Consider the following 21,455-nt stretch of genomic DNA (forward strand, 5'->3'; position numbering starts at 1 on the left):
AACAACAAGCCTATTTCTATAGCAAAATAATTATTATTCAAAATTGTTTATGCATAAAAAGTAGGCTAAGTATTAACATATCTTTATCAATATAATTGTATTTTCTGTTTTGCATTTGTTTTATTAAACGAATGTATTAAAAAACCTTAAATTCTTTTGTTTACAAAGTACTTAAGGAGTAAAATTTAACCAAGTCACATCATCTGAAAAATCCGTTAATAACCTACGTCTTCATTCTTAAACCCATCGTCGTACAAAAGGTTCTTATTTCAATCTTGAATAATGTATTTTAAAAAATTGTAAACTGATCATTTAGAAAAAAATAGGTAAAACCTCATTATTATTGGCATTGTGTGTAAATTTCAAGTGTACTTCCTGAAGGAGTACATTATTTGACTTGAACACTTTTTGCAGTATTCCAATGATATGTTCCTTGTAATTAATTTTATAGTAATTAATGACCTACAAGTGGACGGATCTGTTCAATAGAAATAAGACTCCCTCCATACACAGATCCTGGAACTGAACACAATGAGTTCTACCGTCCATATTTCAAACTTACTAACGCCTAATAAGTAATATTTCGGCTGTCATTGATAGATATACTGACGAGGATGTGAGCAACAGGAATACATAAGAAATAGTATGACAGCCACAAATGTGTGCATTCAGCCAGCGCAACTACCACACTGAATTATCCGCTCTCTGTCATAACTACTACAAGTACAGCGGTTTTCAACGAGTGCTGAGTGGATAATCTAATCTGATTTTAAAGTACAAGAACATGTTTTAACGTGTTCATTCATTTCTGATAAGAAATGTTAGTTCACTAGTGTTTGTGAATATTTAGTTCTTACATCGGAATGCATAACATAAAAATACGAGTGAATACTTACTTTCAAGTGAAATAATACAGCACATTTGTTGTTCCTGGAATGTATGATTTTTGCGGTGAGTTAGTTTCATGGGATAACCTTTGAAATAATTTGGTTAATCGTTGCATTACTTGCATTATGCTCCGTATTTTAAATTTAATTACTTTTATATAGTTTACTTCAATCATTTATCCTCAGGACACAACAACGTTTCTTAAATTTTAAGCACTCTTTTACAATTCTTACCAGCGCTAGACCTAATTAACCGCCAAAGCCACACAAGATCAGACGTCAGACAATATGACGTATTTGGCAAGCTACTGCAGGTTGTGTTCAAACAGCAATGAAAGCAGAGAACTTCAATATTTTGAATATAAACCAATAATACAAAGATGAGTTGCGTTAACTATATTGAACTAATTATTGATTTTTGTGATTTATTTACTGGAGTATGGAATGAATACGTCCTTAATGGGTTAATATTTTATGTAGTTTTGTTATGTCCATAATATTTCAACTTTCAATCTGTACCTGCGTTTGGAAACACCACGATCTCCCTTGGCATGTTCAAAGAAGTAACTGCCTTATTTACGTGTGCTTGATTTCCCGTAGATTCAACATGAAGGGGAAATTTTAATTCCTTGGGATTTCTGTGTTCTTTTCCCAGGGACTTAACAAGTTCCTTGTTGTTGCGAGTGTTTGATGAAGTGGAGAATATAATTATTCTACCATACTCATCTGTGTCTAGCCGGAGATCTCCTGTCCCCGTGCGGTCAGGGAACACCATCGGCACAGGGGATAGTGGATTCTGATTTGACGCGTGGTGGCTACTGACGTGGTTCACTTCTTTTGATGGGAATGCCAATTTGGTAATCGTTTTTGGCTTCCTCGTATTGAACCCAGATTGCGTAGAAATGTACTGTTGCACTCCTCCACTCTCAGGGTACGGGGGATAGTTGTAATAAACAGGTTCTTCCACGGTTGGTGACTCATCAACATGTCCATATTGTAAACTTTCTTGATTATGGTTTGGGAAGGAGAAAGTTGCTTCAGTTTTGTAATCATCCTTGAAGGAATGAATGGAGGAGTCTGAAAAGCTGGTTTGAAATGGAGAGGATGATTCATCTTGTGCTCCGTAATAATGAGTGTTTAGATATCCGTCTTCATCTGCAATGATTTCATCGGTTTGAATGTTGTTGCTTGTTGTAATTCTTGCGTCATTTTCTGAATCACCCTTAGGAAACTTCATTGTTTTACCCAACCGATTGTTTTCTGACACCACAGAAGGGTTAGGAATATTTCGGGGAAATTTTATAGTTTTAGAATCACGATCACGACCTCTTTGCTTTTGGATAAACGTTTCATCAACCTGCTTTACTTTCTCTTCTGACTGGTCTGTTGAGGTTGCATCCGATCTAAAGTTTCCAAAAGGATGTCTGTTGAAGAAACGGAAGAAGCCACCATTATGATTATTGAGGTAGTACACCAATTGCTCAGGATCTTGTGGACATATGGGGTAGGCAGAGAGGCAAGTTCTTGGATCCCCCTGAGCCGTGAAGCCCAGCAAAGCTGCTCGCCCAAACACCAGAAGTGGGGAATCTTCTCCAAACTGGAGCACCGTTAGCAGCCTGAAAGATACCACATTGACATTCCTTTATAATTCAAGAATACCTTACACTTAAATGAAATGGTTCGAATTGAAGTGGAAGAAAGAAAGAAAGAAAGAAAGAAAGAAAGAAAGAAAGAAAGAAAGAAAGAAAGAAAGAAAGAAAGAAATTAAAAATAGTGTTCAAAAAGTTATGCAAATATATATTTCTAAAGCAACCACATATCTTAGTCGAATTTAGTAGATTTAGTACCGGTAATACAATCTGACACGATTGAATCATGTTTGTTCCAGTTTGTGTAGAAACATGTTGTCAGTGTGTGTACATATGTTGGAGGTTTGTTACATGTCGATGATAATGGCATACTTATTGTGCATATTTGGTAATTATTGAAACAAATAGCGATTCCTAGCTTTCTGGACTTCGGAAAGATATGTAACATCCAGCGGACTATCATTAATTGTTAGGTGGTAATGCTGAGGTAATCTTGGCAAAGCTGTGCAGAATATGAATAACGTGTTGAGGTGCGGGGAATGTGAGTAGAGTCTTTCTGGTCATATTTTCTCTCGTTCATTTGTTTTGGGTCAGTTCAAGATGGCATTTTCCCCTCACCTCTTGCGATTTTGCAAGGACACTTTCTTCACATTCATATTATTTTTACAAGAGGATTAAGCTGGAACCGGAAACTTGGAGGAAATTATAATATGTTAGATTTTTATTAAATATGATTAGCTTAAATGATAACATAAGCTAATATGTTTGTGTGTGTATGTAAGATGTGTTTATATTTATTATTTCCACTTTGGCTATTTCATGTTATGTGGCTAGTGTTTCATTTTCGTGTAGACTACACAAAAGTAAGCTTGCGCACACATATTATTCAGTGCATATTTGAGCATTTTATAGTGAATATTTGCATGAATGTTTGGGATTTTTAGAGCAGATAATTCTCAAAATCAGTGATAAGATGTTAAATTTCTGTTTTCTGTTTCACGATATAACTGTAGTGACTGTGAGGCGACCTTGTCAAAGCTGTTAATCCCTGCCGCGCTGCTCATATACAAGATAGATACAGAGGTAGGGATTTTGTTTCGCCAACGTGACATTCTGTACGCATCACTGGATAGGAGGAATGGCAAACTGGCGGGAAATCAAAAGTGAATGAGTAAATGAACAGACAACACTTCTCTCCCTATTACGGATGACCAGCACATGGTGAAATTTTCATTAGTGGTAATTTTATTGAATCAGTCAGTTATTTTTTCTCAAGATATCCTAAGAAACTAAATATTATAAAAGTGCTTAAAATGTGATTTACTTGTTGATGGCTCATGAATGTTCACTGGAAGTGTATATTAATAATTAATCGTACATGGACTTATTTCCTACACTTCAACAAAGCTACAGAGTTTAGGATAGCTCCACGTGCATATCGTCACTACATAAAACGTACATTGTTTCTCTGTTCACCTTATTTCGATTTTCTCTCCCACATTCCCCTGATGGCATTCAATAATTTCCTATTTTTCTTGGATAATTCCACTCTCACTTCAACAACTTAAGAATTGTGTAAATTTCATGTTCATTTCCAGTTCTACGTGTATCTTTCTCATCCTTACTTCTTGTCTGCTCACAGTCCTTCAGCAATTACATCACTTTCACGTGTTCACTGAGTAAAATAATTTGATAAATCACATATAAATACCGGGCGGTTCATCAGCCCTTTGTGATTTAATTTTATGTAACCCGCCTCTTTTACTACAATTCTGAAATAGTACATCGGTCCCTCTCCCTAAACCGGGGTAATAAGATCAGATGTGTGTTCACAGCAGGAATCATGAACGCCACTATTAATTCATTATGTGTACCTCGAATGAGCCCGTACTTCACACACAGACCAGGCTAGGAAGTGAGCGCTGCCAGCTAAGCCTCGCTGAGGATAGTTACCTAGTTGAACTTCCTCTTATAACAATAATCACCACCACCATCACCTAAGCTTCGCTGTAGCTCACATGGCAAGAGCGCAGTGAACTGTGCACAAAGACTCGAATCCCACCCAAGTACCTTTATTTATTAACACCCAGTTGCCTCGGATGTGGCAAGTTTGCATACTTAATAGTTCCCACAGACTGATTTGTTTATTTGGCCCTGAAAATGACCGTTGGTATGGTGGCATATTATATGGAGTTGGTGTGGAAGTCGCTAGGAAATATGTGACAGGATTTTAGTTACCTTGTCGGTCCCCGCTTGATCGAACGACTTCCGCGGTTGATACAGAGCGGCGCGCGATGCTGTAAGGACCGTCTGACATTTTGCAGCGATCAAGATGTGTCACATGTTCCATGACGGCCGTAGAAACCTCAGACAGCATTCTCCCGTCAGATGGCCCTCAAACACGCACGATGCCAAGCCATAAGTTCAAACCCCATTGTGCCTGTCGTATCCAGTAATGCATACTATGTCGATTAACGGTTCCATTGTTGTGGAACAGCGCCGTCCGTAAATAAGATGGTCGCTACAAAAGCAGGACCAGTGTCCATATGCTGTAGGTTCCATTGACAGAACGCCACCCGGGCTTCGAAATCATGAGCATAGAATTCCTGGTGTAACTGCAGACGGTGCGGATGAAACCGATGTGAATGCAATACCAGACGCCCGGCTGATTTTCATCTCCTGTACAATGACACGTGTACTAATATGGGGGTTATGCCGGATAACTCGAGACACAACCTCTTCATTGTGAGCAGACGTCACGGCGTGATCCCGAACAGACTGTGTCCTTCCCAGAGACGCAGTATCCCGTGGATCCCGAGGTGCAGGAATTTGTCCCGCAGGAGAACTTTTACGTGTCAGTAAATCTACCGACACAAGGCTGCCGTATTTGATCACCTTCAAATACCATCGGACTGAGCCAGGATCGAACCTGCCAATTTGGCTTTCTCGTTATATTACCCCAGTTTAGGGAGAGTACGATGAATTTCAGAATTGTAGATAAAGGTTCGAGATTCATAATACTAAATCGCAAGGGACTTTTGAACCACCCAGTGTAACTATTAAATATACAGGATCAGCACTCATTTACTGCTATGAGACAAGATCCAGTATGAAGAAGGAATTGACATCATTATCCTCCTCCTCATCATCACCAATACAATCAATCAATCAATCAATCAATCAATCAATCAATCAATCAATCAATCAATCAATCAATCAATCAATCAATCAATCAATCAATCAATCAATCAATCAATCAATCAATCAATCAATCAATCAATCAATCAATCAATCAATCAATACTGATCTGCATTTAGGGTAGTCGTCCAGGTGGAAGATTACCTGTCTGTTGCTTTCCTAACCTTTTCTTAAATGATTGCAAATAAATTGAAAATTTATTGAACAGCTCCCTTGTTAAGTTATTCCAATCCCTAACTTCCCCTCCTATAAACCAATATCTGCCCAATTCGTCCTCTTGAATTCCAACTTTATTTTCATATTGTGATCTTACCTACTTTTAAAGACACCACACAAACTTATTCGTCTACTGATGTCCTCCCACGCAATCTCTCCACTGACAGCTCGGAACATACCGCGTAGTCGAGCAGCTCGTCCCCTTTCTCCTGAGTCTTTCCAGTCCAAACATTGCAACACATTTGTAACGCTACTCTTTTGTCGGAAATCACCCAGAACAAATCGAACTACTTTTCTTTGTATTTTTCCAGTTGTTGAATCAAATAATCTGGTGAGAGTCCCATACACAGGAGCCATACTCTAGTTGGGGTCTTTTTTGTTTTTCTTTTGCTAGGGGCTTTACTTCGCACCGACACAAATAGGTCTTATGGCGACGATAGTTGGGGTCTTACCAGAGATTTTTATGCCCTCTCCTTTACATCCTTACTACAACCCCTATATAACCTCATAACCATGTACAGAGATCTGTATCCTTTATTTACAATCATATTTGCGTGATTACCCCAATTATGATTGTTCCTTATATCAGACCTAGGTATTTACAATGATACCCAAAGGGAACTTTCACCTATCAACGCAGTAATTAAAACTGAGAGGACTTTTCCTATTTATGAAACTTACAACCTGACTTTTAACCCCGTTTATCACTGTCCATCTCACAACATTATCGAGGTCATTTTGCAGTTGTTCAGAATCTTGTAACTTATTTATTGCTCTGTACAGAATAACATCATCTGCTAAAACCCTTATCTCTCATTCCACTTCTTTTCTCCAACTAGGATCGATTCTCACATGTTGGAACAAAGCAAAGGTCATCCTACTTCACAAAAAAGGTGGTATCCACAACATAATGAACTATCGTCCTATCAGCCTATTGGCCGCCATTACCAAGGTTCTGACTCAACTCTCGACTCATCGAATAGGCGCGTTTTCGCACCATTGACCACATATTTGCTCTACGGGAAGTAATCAGCCAAATCAAAGAATACCAACTGCCCCTCTGCTTAGCATTTGTTGATTTCGAAAAGGCATTTGATTATGTTAGCCACTCATGTGTCCTTTTGGCATTAGCTGAGCTGGGAGTAGAAGCAGCCTACATCAACATACTTAAGGACATATACGAATCATCTTCTGCCCTTGTTAGTGTCAATGAAACAACTGGAGATTTTCTCATTCAACGTGGTGTAAAACAAGGTGACCCCAACTCACCTAAGCTCTTCTCTGCAGTTTTAGAAATAGCAATATCCAAAATTCAATGGAAAAATCGATGCATCAGAATCAATGGGAGGAGGCTGAATCACTTGAGATTTGCGGACGATATAGTATTGTTGGCTAACGATATGGAAGAACTGCATTCACAATACGCGACCTTGTACTACTTTGTCAGCAAGTAGGCCTGAAGATTAATCTGTCCAATACAAAGGCTAAGCATAACAAGTGGGCAACTTCAGAAGATGTAGTGATAGAGGGAACAACTATTGAAAATGTTGGTGAATACGTCTACCTTGGCCAACAAATCAACATGAAAAGAGATATAAGTTAAGAAATTTTCCAAAGAATCAAATTAGGATGGCAGGCATTTGGACGATATTCAACCGTCTTCAGATCCAACATGTCAATAAACCTAAAGAAGCAAGTTCATGACCAATGCATTCTAGCTGTCATGACATATGCCTGTGAGACCTGGACAATGAATGAGTTCACTAAACGGAAACTAAGAACTGCCCAGAGAGGAATGGACAAGTCTATGCTTGGGTTTACCAGAAGAGATAGAAAGAGGGCCCATGACATAAGAGCAATCACAAATGTCGTTGACATCATAACGAGAATTTCAACTTTGAAGTGGCAATGGGCAGGACATGTGGCCCGAAGAAGGGATGACAGATGGACCAAGGTTGTTCTCGAATGGAGCCCAAGAGATAACTGAGACCGCGAGGAATGCCACCAGATCGCTGGGACAAAGTCATCCGCAAAATCGCCGGAGTTAATTGGCAAAACATCGCTCAAGATCGCTGGAAGTGGAGGCAATTACTAAATACTTACCTAAGTTTCAGACTTCAAGAGGCCACATCAGTTATTGATAGAACTGGCCGATGGTGATTGTAAAAGGTCCAATAATACTGCGCTGGGGAATTTCCCTCTTAATTATTACAGAGACAGATAAAGCTTCGTGTACTCTAATTCTCTGAGTTTTATTTTCTAGAAACACAGCCACCCATTCAGTCACTCTTCTGCAAAGTCCAATTGCACTCAATTTGCCTACAGTCTCCCATGATCTACCCTTTCAAATGTCTTAGATAGGTCAATCGCGATACAGTCCAATTGACCTCTTGAATCTAGGATATCTGCTATATCTTCCTGGAATCCTACAGGTTGATCTTCAGTGGAATAACCTTTCCTAATCCTAAACTGCCTTCTATCAAACCATTAATTAATTTCGAAAACATGTCTTATATAATCAGAAAGAATGCTTTCCTAATGCTTACATGCAATGCATGTCAAACTGACTGGCCTGTAATTTTCAGCTTTATGTATATCACCCTTTCCTTTATACACAGGGGCTACTATAGCAACTCTCCATTCATTTGATATAGCTCCTTTTTATTTTTTTGCTATTTGCTTAATGTCGCACTGACACAGATAGGTCATATGGCGACGATGGGATAGGAAAGGACTAGGAATGGGAAAGAAGCGACCGTGGCCATAATTAAGGTACAGCCCAGCGTTTGCTTGGTGTGAAAATGGAAAACCATCTTCAGGGCTGCCGACAGTGGGGTTCGAACCCACTATCCCCCGATTACTGGATACTGGCCCCACTGCAGCGACTTTGTCGAGCTCGGTGTATAGCTCCTTCATGCAAACAATAATCAAATAAGTACTTCAGATAAGGTACAATATCCCAACCCATTGTCTTTAGTATATCCCCGAAACATTTAATTCCAGCTGCTTGTCTAGTTTTCAACATTTGTATCTTACTGTAAATGATATTGTTGTCCTAGTATTAGTATTAGTCACCTCCTCTATCTGGTCATTATCCTTGTAACCAACAATCTTTACATACTGCTGACTGAATACTTCTGCCTTTTGAAGATCCTCGCATACTCACTTCCCTTGTCCATTAATGATTTCTGGAATATCCTCATTGGAACCTGTTTCTGCCTTAAATTACCTATACATACTCTTCCATTTTTCACTATAATTTGTATGGCCACCAATTATGCTGCTGGAATTAAATGTTTCGTGGATATACTAAAGACAATGGGTTGGGATATTGTACCTTATCTGAAGTACTTATTTGATTCAATTTCCTAGTAAGTTCCTTCAACTTCTTCTTACTACCACAGCCATTTCTAACGCCATTTCTTTCCAACATGAACCTCCTTTTTATTCTCTTTAATTCTCTGTTATAATATAGTGGATCTTTGCCATTCCTTGCCACCTTTAAATGTACAAACCTATTTTTACATTCCCCAACAATTGCTTTAACCCCATCCCAGAGTCTGTTTACATTTTTAGTTACCGTTTTCCATCGACCATAGTTACTTTTTAAAAACTCCTTCGTGCCTAGAAATAAATTTCAGAAAACTCAATCGTCAAAAGTTACCAGTGTTTCGCCCAGAGTGCGGCATTATCCTCGAAGTGGTTTTCCGTGGTATCCCACTTCTGCTCTAGGCAAATGCTGGGATGGTATCTAACTTAAGGCCACAGACGCTTCCTTCCCTCTTCCTTGTATGTCCCTTCTGCATTGCCGCACTCTGGGCGAAACACTGCTAACTTTTGACGATTGAGTTTCCTGAATTTTATTTCTAGCTATCTCATTCGGAAGTCATATTTTGGTCCTTCATGCCTGTTTTATCAGCCATATGGTACTGCTTAATAGTCCTAATTGTAATATCTTCTTTCCTTTCACATTTATTGTTAACTACTACAAAAACAGCTTCGTGATCACTAATACCATCTATTACTTCGGTTTCTCTATAGATCTCATCTGTTTTTACCAGCACTACATCCAGACCATTCTTCCCTTGGCTGGTTCCATCACTTTCTGAAGCAGATGCCCTTGCCATATTAACCTATTTGCCATTTGTTGGTCATGCTTCCTTCCCAACTAACATTCGGTAAATTGAGATCACCCTCTACAATCACGTTCCTATCCTCATCGTTTCCCACATAGCTGATTATCTTATCAAATAATTCTGAATCAGTGTCTGCGATACCCTTTCCCGGTCTGTACTCTCCAAAGACATCAAGTTGCCTATTATCTTTAGAGATGAGCCTTACACCTAGAATTTCATGTTTGTCATCTTTACTTTTTCGTAGCTTACAAATTCTTCTTTCACCAGAATGAATACTCTCCACCTACCATCTCTGTGAAACACCCTCCAGTTCCGTGAGAAAATTTCTGCATCCATTGTATCATTTCTCAGCCATTACTCCTATTAGAATATCCGGTAAGTATATATCTATTAAATGACTTAATTCTATTCCTTTCTTTACAATAATTCTACAGTTGAACACTAACATTTTTATGTCCTCCCTAGTTGACTTCCAGATCTCTGTACCCTCATCACCGCTCCGTAGACAACACAGTTTCTCTGAATGTACCTCCCTATTACCATTCTAAACAAATTTCCTAACTTCATCATCATCAACATCATTATCTGGAACGTCGCCGTCGTCTTCATCTTCATCGTTGTCATATTAATAATAATAATAATAACAATAACTTTCTGAGTCTGTGGTGTAATGGTTAGTATTGATGCGAGCTGAAGAGAAGACTAGCGGGGCGTGAGGTGGGACACGGGGGAGCAGCTTTCTCTCTCTGTCGTCTCGGCTATGGCTCTTCCTAAAACTATCGTCAGCCAGCCAGCAGCCAGTCTGCCTTTGATGATGCAAGTGGCCAGTCGAACAGTTCGGTAGCGTTCATCTTGTCTACGTGTCGGAAGTGTTGAACAGCGATTTAAATACTGAGGCTTACATAACTGTGTTATAAAACATTTATGTTATTATAGTGCTACTTTGTATTACAATTATGGAACCCTGCCGGAAGAAAGGAAAGACTATCCACAGCGAAGCTAGGGAGGTTATCAGGCATGTTATCCAAGAATGTGATGAAGAGGCACGAGAAGGGCAACTGAAACACTTACTGAGGCAAACTAATTTGCGTGTATCTAATTACACGCGCATTTCAGTCAGCACAGTGAGTAGAATTCGCAAGGAAAGTACAGCAGCTGGCGATACGTCACTATCAACACCAGGGAAGCATCGCCCACAGCCCGAAGAAAGAAAAGTGCAATGTGATGGGTTTAATAGAGATGTAATAAGAGAAGTAATTCCAAGACTTTTATGTAGTCCAGAAGAAAGTGCCTACTTGCCCCAAGCTTTTGAGTGCCATCAAGGAGAAAATCGAATTTCCGTGGGGCGTTCATTCCTTGAGGCGAATTTTAAGAGACATGGGATTTAAGTGGAAGAAGTGTCAGAATTTCAGAAAAATTTTGGTGGAGCGCCCAAACATTGTCAGTTGGCGCTGTAGGTATTTAAGAGCTATGCGGCGTTATAGAAGTGATAATCGTTCTATTGTTTATATAGATGAAACATGGGTAGATAATAATTTAACATTTAATAAGTGTTGGCAAAGTGACAATCAACCTGGTGTTATGACCAACAGAAGCTCATCGAATCGCTTAATTATTGTACACGCGGGATGTGAAGATGGGTTCCAGGAAGGAGCGTTGGTTATTTTTAAGGCCGGGAAATCATCAGGAGATTATCATGGCCAGATGAACGCAGAGAATTTTGAGAAGTGGATTCGTGAGAAGCTGTTGCCTAACCTCCCTAAGAACAGTGTTATAGTGTTAGATAATGCTTCGTATCATTGTGTGCAACAGAACAAACCCCCCACGAAGTATGCTGTTAAGAAGGAAATGAAAAGCTGGCTAGAAAGGAACTATGTGCCATACGGTGAGGATATGAGAAAATCGGAGCTCTTTCATTTGATTGAAATTAATAAAGGTCCCGAGAAAATCTTCCGGATTGATGAGATGTTAAGGTCGCATGGGCATGACGTAATTCGTTTGCCGCCTTACATGTGCGAGTTTAATGCCATTGAACTGGCTTGGTCAAAGGCAAAGAGGATTGTACGCGAAAGCAATGTTACCGGGGACATTTCCATGACAAAGCTTGAAGCCGTAACGAGAACTGCAATTTCTTCTATTACCAAAGCAGACTGGGAAGGATATTGTTCCCACGTTCGTAACAGTGAGGAAGAGTACTGGAAGAACGATGGACTGATGGAAGACGCGCTCGAAGAATTCATCATATCTCTGGATAGTGACTCTAATGAATCAAGCGATGACCAGTTTTCCTCGTCCGAATCCGAACTTGCTCATCCCCTAACAGACAGTGAGTAACCCATCGAAGATGCTCTTCAAATACTTCTTCGTAGGGTTTCTGTTAATTCGTTCGTGTAACTTTAAGTAAGTGTTCACCTTAGGAAATATTGTTTTTAATGATATTTTACTTCGTTATTTCGTGTATCATCAAGAAGTGTGACATAGGGACACAAGGCTTGCTGAACCTAATTTAGGCCTACAGTCTATTGTTTTAAATGTTAATTTATTTGATGGTTGTGTGTGTCAAGAAAGTGACATAGGGCCACAAGGCTTGCTGAAGCTAATTTAGGCCTACAGTCTATTGTTTTAAATGTTAATTTATTTAATAGTATTGTGTATAAAAAAATGTGACATAGGGACACAAGGCTTACTGAACCTAATTTAGGCCTACAGTCTATTGTTTCAAATGTTAATTTATTTGATGGTTGTGTGTGTCGAGAAAGTGACATAGGGCCACAAGGCTTGCTGAAGCTAATTTAGGCCTACAGTCTATTGTTTTAAATGTTAATTTATTTAATAGTATTGTATATAAAAAATGTGACATAGGGACACAAGGCTTACTGAACCTAATTTAGGCCTACAGTCTATTGTTTCAAATGTTAATTTATTTGATGGTTGTGTGTGTCAAGAAAGTGACATAGGGCCACAAGGCTTGCTGAAGCTAATTTAGGCCTACAGTCTATTGTTTTAAATGTTAATTTATTTCATAGTATTGTGTATAAAAATGTGACATAGGGACACAAGGCTTGCTGAAGCTAATTTAGGCCTACAGTCTATTGTTTCAAATGTTAATTTATTTGATGGTTGTGTGTGTCAAAAAAGTGACATAGGGTCACAAGGCTTGCTCAAGCTAATTTAGGCCTTCAGTCTATTGTTTCAAATGTTAATTTATTTCATAGTATTGTGTAAAAAAATGTGACATAGGGACACAAGGCTTGCTGAAGCTAATTTAGGCCTACAGTCTATTGTTTTTAATGTTAATTTATTTGATGGTTGTGTGTATCAAGGAAAATGACATAGGGACACAAGGCTTGCTGAAGCTAATCTAGGCCTATAGTCTATTGTTTTAAATGTTAATTTATTTGATGGTTGTGTGTGTCAAAAAGTGACATAGGGACACAAGGCTTGCTGAAGCTAATTTAGGCCAACAGTCTATTGTTTTAAATGTTAATTTATTTGATGGTTGTGTGTGTCAAAAAAGTGACATAGGGACACAAGGCTTGCTGAAGCTAATTTAGGCCTACAGTCTATTGTTTTAAATGTTAATTTATTTAATAGTATTGTGTATATAAAATGTGACATAGGGACACAAGGCTTCCTGAACCTAATTTAGGCCTACAGTCTATTGTTTCAAATGTTAATTTATTTCATAGTATTGTGTATAAAAATGTGACATAGGGACACAAGGCTTGCTGAAGCTAATTTAGGCCTACAGTCTATTGTTTTAAATGTTAATTTATTTGATGGTTGTGTGTATCAAGGAAAGTGACATAGGGACACAAGGCTTGCTGAAGCTAATGTAGGCCTATAGTCTATTGTTTTAAATGTTAATTTATTTGATGGTTGTGTGTGTCAAAAAAGTGACATAGGGACACAAGGCTTGCTGAAGCTAATTTAGGCCTACAGTCTATTGTTTTAAATGTTAATTTATTTGATGGTTGTGTGCGTCAAGAAAGTGACATAGGGCCACAGTCTATTGTTTTAAATGTTAATTTATTTGGTGGTTGTGTGTGTCAAAAAAGTGACATAGGGACACAAGGCTTGCTGAAGCTAATTTAGGCCTACAGTCTATTGTTTTAAATGTTAATTTATTTGATGGTTGTGTGTGTCAAGAAAGTGACATAGGGTCACAAGGCTTGCTGAAGCTAATTTAGGCCTACAGTCTATTGTTTTAAATGTTAATTTATTTAATAGTATTGTGTATAACAAATGTGACATAGGGACACAAGGCTTGCTGAAACTAATTTAGGCCTACAGTCTATTGTTTTAATGTTAATTTATTTGATGGTTGTGTGTAACAAGGAAAATGACATAGGGACACAAGGCTTGCTGAAGCTAATGTAGGCCTATAGTCTATTGTTTTAAATGTTAATTTATTTGATGGTTGTGTGTGTCAAAATGTGACATAGGGACACAAGGCTTGCTGAAGCTAATTTAGTTCTTCAGTCTATTGTTTTAAATGTTAATTTATTTAATAGTATTGTGTATAACAAATGTGACATAGGGACACAAGGCTTGCTGAAACTAATTTAGGCCTACAGTCTATTGTTTTAAATGTTAATTTATTTGATGGTTGTGTGTATCAAGGAAAATGACATAGGGACACAAGGCTTGCTGAAGGTAATGTAGGCCTATAGTCTATTGTTTTAAATGTTAATTTATTTGATGGTTGTATGTGTCAAAATGTGACATAGGGACACAAGGCTTGCTGAAGCTAATTTAGGCCTACAGTCTATTGTTGTAAATGTTAATTTATTTGATGGTTGTGTGTGTCAAAAAAGTGACATAGGGACACAAGGCTTGCTGAAGCTAATTTAGGCCTACAGTCTATTGTTTTTAATGTTAATTTATTTGATGGTTGTGTGTATCAAGGAAAATGACATAGGGACACAAGGCTTGCTGAAGCTAATCTAGGCCTATAGTCTATTGTTTTAAATGTTAATTTATTTGATGGTTGTGTGTGTCAAAAAGTGACATAGGGACACAAGGCTTGCTGAAGCTAATTTAGGCCAACAGTCTATTGTTTTAAATGTTAATTTATTTGATGGTTGTGTGTGTCAAAAAAGTGACATAGGGACACAAGGCTTGCTGAAGCTAATTTAGGCCTACAGTCTATTGTTTTAAATGTTAATTTATTTAATAGTATTGTGTATATAAAATGTGACATAGGGACACAAGGCTTCCTGAACCTAATTTAGGCCTACAGTCTATTGTTTCAAATGTTAATTTATTTCATAGTATTGTGTATAAAAATGTGACATAGGGACACAAGGCTTGCTGAAGCTAATTTAGGCCTACAGTCTATTGTTTTAAATGTTAATTTATTTGATGGTTGTGTGTATCAAGGAAAGTGACATAGGGACACAAGGCTTGCTGAAGCTAATGTAGGCCTATAGTCTATTGTTTTAAATGTTAATTTATTTGATGGTTGTGTGTGTCAAAAAAGTGACATAGGGACACAAGGCTTGCTGAAGCTAATTTAGGCCTACAGTCTATTGTTTTAAATGTTAATTTATTTGATGGTTGTGTGCGTCAAGAAAGTGACATAGGGCCACAGTCTATTGTTTTAAATGTTAATTTATTTGGTGGTTGTGTGTGTCAAAAAAGTGACATAGGGACACAAGGCTTGCTGAAGCTAATTTAGGCCTACAGTCTATTGTTTTAAATGTTAATTTATTTGATGGTTGTGTGTGTCAAGAAAGTGACATAGGGTCACAAGGCTTGCTGAAGCTAATTTAGGCCTACAGTCTATTGTTTTAAATGTTAATTTATTTAATAGTATTGTGTATAACAAATGTGACATAGGGACACAAGGCTTGCTGAAACTAATTTAGGCCTACAGTCTATTGTTTTAATGTTAATTTATTTGATGGTTGTGTGTAACAAGGAAAATGACATAGGGACACAAGGCTTGCTGAAGCTAATGTAGGCCTATAGTCTATTGTTTTAAATGTTAATTTATTTGATGGTTGTGTGTGTCAAAATGTGACATAGGGACACAAGGCTTGCTGAAGCTAATTTAGTTCTTCAGTCTATTGTTTTAAATGTTAATTTATTTAATAGTATTGTGTATAACAAATGTGACATAGGGACACAAGGCTTGCTGAAACTAATTTAGGCCTACAGTCTATTGTTTTAAATGTTAATTTATTTGATGGTTGTGTGTATCAAGGAAAATGACATAGGGACACAAGGCTTGCTGAAGGTAATGTAGGCCTATAGTCTATTGTTTTAAATGTTAATTTATTTGATGGTTGTATGTGTCAAAATGTGACATAGGGACACAAGGCTTGCTGAAGCTAATTTAGGCCTACAGTCTATTGTTGTAAATGTTAATTTATTTGATGGTTGTGTGTGTCAAAAAAGTGACATAGGGACACAAGGCTTGCTGAAGCTAATTTAGGCCTACAGTCTATTGTTTTAAATGTTAATTTATTTAATAGTATTGTGTATAAAAATTGTGACATAGGGACACAAGGCTTACTGAACCTAATTTAGGCCTACAGTCTATTGTTTCAAATGTTAATTTATTTCATAGTATTGGGTATAAAAATGTGACATAGGGACACAAGGCTTGCTGAAGCTAATTTAGGCCTACAGTGTATTGTTGTAAATGTTAATTTATTTGATGGTTGTGTGCGTCAAAAAAGTGACATAGGGACACAAGGCTTGCTGAAGCTAATTTAGGCCTACAGTCTATTGTTTTAAATGTTAATTTATTTAATAGTATTGTGTATAAAAAATGTGACATAGGGACACAAGGCTTACTGAACCTAATTTAGGCCTACAGTCTATTGTTTCAAATGTTAATTTATTTCATAGTATTGGGTATTAAAATGTGACATAGGGACACAAGGCTTGCTGAAGCTACAGTTCAGTTATTATGAGTTTCGACTTGACGTTTGAGCGCTGCCTTTTGGCGGAGGGTAAGTGAATTAATCGACAGCCAATCATAGGCAGCCGATCGCTCCGAAAGAGCGCGTTAAACTCGAGTTCCGGTTAGCAGTGTTGTCGTCCTGTTGTTTACGGTAACCACGTGCTATCAGCTGTGTGTTGTATTGAGCTCAGTTCTTTTCGCGGTCTTTGTGTGTCTTTGTGCTAGGCTGTTGTTCGTTTACAGTATATTTCGTAGTGTAGAGTTTATAAAAGTATTGTTTATTTTTTAATAGTATAGCGCGTTATATTGTAGTGAATAGTGTGTAAAAAGTGATCTAGTTTATATAGTAGCTTAGTTTAATATTTCGTTCGGTAGTTATATTGTAGGTTAATTTTAGGCCCGTGTGTGAATTTGATATTCTGTCATGTCCGTATGGCCGTATAAGTGCGGAGGACTGGAGCAACGTTGTGAGACACACGAAATCAGAGATGATTAAAGCTTGGGAGAAAGAAAGTCTTAAACAGACGATTATGTTGAAGAGTTTATTATCTCTTTAGGGTCAGGCGAGAGTGACACCTCAACAGACGATGACAATGCCGATAGTGACTCAGAAATGAGTGGTGTGTTCCCTTTGTAGGATTATTTCCTTCATTAGGGGAAATTTAATCTAACAGCAACGCGAGCTCTTCTACATGGTGAGTCGAAATTTAATTTAATTTACTCACGTTTTATCTTTATCTTTTCGAGCATTGATATATGTTTGTCTTGTAGTCTTATCCTAAATGTGTTGTGTATTGTTGTTCATCTTATGTGAATTATGTATGTTGCTACAAAGAATAATTGATTATAGACATATTCCAGTATATATATTTCCGTTCGTGTTGTGTCGTAAATCAGCTGTTTGAATTCGTAGCAGTTTGGCACCACAGTCTGACTTCCGGTTAACTGTCAAGTCGAAACTCATAAAAACGGAACTATAATTTAGGCCTACAGTCTATTGTTTTAAATATTTTGCGATTAATAATATTCTATAAAATTATGTTCTTCAGTAAACTAACTGGTCGAATAATGAATAAGTTATTTCCCCTCTCACCCATTTCAGACGGTACAGCACTGGGTTTCTGAGCTTACAATAAGTTTGTGGGTTCAATCTCGGCTAAGTGCAATGGTATTTGAAGGTGCTGAACTACGTCAGCGTCGTGTCGATAGCTTTAACGACACATAAAGTAACCCTTGCGGCACAGAATTCGTGACGCACAAGCGGGAACATTGTTATACAGAATAGTAGAATAGAATACCCCTTCCCCGAGTTCCGGATCGGCTGGAAAGAGTAATCATTTATTGCTATTTTTGATATGAATGCCCTTCTTGTATCTTACCACATTAAACATTATAATTACTCCTAATCATTATTTACACCCAATCTTAAATTGCAGTTTTTAATTTTGTTTCCTTATAATTCTTTTTGTCCTAGACATTAACAGTGTTGTATTGTCTAGAACAACACGTAGGCCTATCTGGCCCGTACTCCTATTATTAATTAGTGTAAAATTGTTTATAAGTCCGAACAGATCGTAATCATAAAAATTGTTATACGCGCATATATTCAATCTGGTTCATTATTATTATTATTATTGTTATTATTATTATTATTTTCTTCACGTAACGAACACGCCGGTACATGTGTGTGTGAGAGAGAATGCATTCGTAACTCGGCACACTGACGAACGAAATTGACCTGCCTGTAGCTCACTTCTTGAAACTTACTACATTTGAAATATAGGAAATAAATATCGTCCTCTTTTTAGTGATCTAATCCTCATGGGACATTTTGTAAAAATGTGTAAAAAGTATTATAATAATTAATGCAGTATATATATTAAAATAAAAAATAATAACAGAAGCTCTTTCGATTTGCACCTTGAGGATGGACTCCGCTCCTGATAAAATCGAATGTTGGCATAAATTCCCAGTGTCAGTGGAAATTAACCTAGATTACTATTAGTTGGAAACTGCCTTGTCTTACTATTTCGCTGGTCAGATGTAGTCTATTAACAGATGAATAATGTTACCCACCTGCGATATATAAAAATACATCGAGTGCCTCGCAGGAAGAGACCAGCAAAGGACACTGCGACTGCGAGGACGAACGTTTTCAGAAACGCAAGTACATACACCAGCTTGGTGACGTGAAGCCAGGGACGAGGGGAGAAGCGAGGCCTAACGCAATCCCGGCCACATTCCTAGCGGAACTCTTCTCTTTAGCTCCCATCAATATGATTAGCTGCCACCCGCGGAGGCCGCGACTCTGCCACGAAATTTGAACAATGGTACGAGGACTTTAGCGGGGTCCACTCAGCCTCGGAAGGACAACTGAGGAGGGGACGGTTCGATTCTCACCTCAGTCATCCTCGAAGCGGTTTTCCGTGGTATCCCACTTCTCCTCGATGCAAATGCCGGGATGGTATCTAACTTAAGGCCACAGACGCTTCATTCCCTCTTCCTTGTACGTCCCTTCCAATCTTCCCATCCAACTACAATGCTCCTGTTCAGCATAGCAGACGAGGCCGCCTGGGCGATGTACTGGTCATCCTCCCCAGCTGTATCCTACCGACACAAAGTGTCACGCTCCTGGACACTGTCCTTGAGGCGATAGAGGTGGGATCCCTCACTTAGCCCGACGGAAAAAGCAACCGTGGAGGGTAAAGGGTTCATGAAAGAAAGAACGAAGGAAAGAAAACAGAATAAGAATAAGAATAAGAATAGCATAAGCATAAGCATAAGAATACGAATACGAATACGAATACGAATAAGAATAAGAATAAGAATAAGAATCCGCGTCTGTGGTGTTGTGGTTAGTGTAATTAGCTTCAACCCGAGGAGACCCGCGTTCAGATCCCGGCTAGACCACAATATTTAAAAAATTTAAATTTAAAAAGTAGTCAAGTGAGTACAGGGGGGTTCGATTCACATCTAAGCTATCCTCCAAGTGGTTTTCCGTGGTTGTCTACCTCTCATCCAGGCAAATTCCGGGATGGTACCTCAGTTAAGGCCAAGGCCGCTTCCTTCCTCTTCCTTGCATATCCCTTCCGAACTTCCTATCCCCATACAAGAACCCTGTTCGGCATAGCAGGCTACATGCGCGAGGTACTGGTCCTCCTCCATAGTTGTATCCCCAAAGTCTCACGCTCCGGGTCACTGGCCTTGCGGCGGTAGAGGTGGAACCCCTCCCTGAGTCCGAGGGAAGAATCACCCTTGGAGATTAAGGGGATTAGGAAAGAATAATAATAATTTTTTGAGGTAAGGAACCGTGTGGGGTGATTGGCTGGACTGTGTAAATATTTAAATTATAGTTACCCTAGAAAGATTGCAGTAATTTTATTTCTTTCCTTTCTGATTAGATTTAAAAAAATATAACGACAAATAACCGCCAAAAAGGAGCATAGGTGCTCAACGAAAAGATAGCATAAATACTATTGGAGCTTTACAGCTCTGAATAAATCACAAAGATCTCAAAATCTCTTGGCGTATATGTAGCTTCCAACAGGTACAATGATCAGAGAAAGAACTCCCATTCTACCTCTAAAATACTAGGTGAGCATATTAGTACCTTACCGGCACATCTTTCAAGTAGGTTAACCACAATTCAAAGAGAATACTCAGTGGAGAAGGAAAGCCTGTCTCTTGATACACTCCCGGTGAGACATGCAGTACCACCAAATCTGCCATTTACTTAGAAAAATACCATATTGACACAGATGTTTTGGTTACCCTCAAGAGACAAGTACGTGCCGAGGCTCATGACGCATACTACACGAAAAGTGAGAAAAGGAAACGTTTAATAAAGGCCGGATTCTAAGAATCGAATGCAGGCGGAAAAAGAAGCACTCCAAAATATTCAAAGAAGAAAAACCTAATCGGCCCAAAGAAACAGGGGCTAATCCCATGCTACCGGTTGAGGAGATGAGCTGGAGACGGAAAGTAAGACTGTGTACTCCCTGAGAGTACTGTGTTCATGTATTTCTGTTGACTGAAGGGCGCCGTGAATTAGCGCAGGAAGCTGCTATCAGAGGTGGCTATAGTAGCGAAGGCGCTGAAAACCAACAGGAAGGGAAGGTGTACTCCTAGTACAATAATAATAATAATAGTAATTGTTACGGGTTACCCGTGGACGCAGAGGAAAAAGAAGGTGCCGGGGGGAATAGGTCTAACTACTTAATCAAAGTTAATTTAAAATACTAACAAAGGTTATATTTTCTGAGTTTCAACAATCAATAACCACAAAATTTAACAACTCTTCACTAGTTGAGATAACAATAACATACCAGGTACCATGACAAAGTTTATACAAGGCGAGTACATCCAAGATTTAGTGACAATTTAGTAATCCGGGCTTCCAGCCCCTCGCATTACATTTCCTGAGCTCTCATCTCGACCTTACAACATTACTTAAGGGCAGAAATCCCCCAATACCATGGAGTACTTGCTCCCAAAATGACAATGCCAAGCCTCCCAG

The 21,455-nt window shown here is 38.5% G+C and overlaps 1 protein-coding gene across 1 annotated transcript in view; it reads right to left on the reverse strand.

The window, feature by feature from the left end:
- Nucleotides 1-1,059: 1,059 nt before the first annotated feature.
- Nucleotides 1,060-21,455, reverse strand: part of LOC136863418 (uncharacterized) — a 69,612-nt gene continuing 49,216 nt past the window's right edge. The window contains exon 4 of the mRNA XM_067139828.2: nucleotides 1,060-2,503. Coding sequence (XP_066995929.2) covers nucleotides 1,396-2,503 — 1,108 coding nt within the window. The 3' untranslated portion in view covers nucleotides 1,060-1,395. The remainder of the gene's footprint in view (nucleotides 2,504-21,455) is intronic.

This window comes from Anabrus simplex, chromosome 2 (assembly GCF_040414725.1).
Source record: "Anabrus simplex isolate iqAnaSimp1 chromosome 2, ASM4041472v1, whole genome shotgun sequence".
Taxonomy (NCBI): Eukaryota; Metazoa; Arthropoda; class Insecta; order Orthoptera; family Tettigoniidae; genus Anabrus; species Anabrus simplex.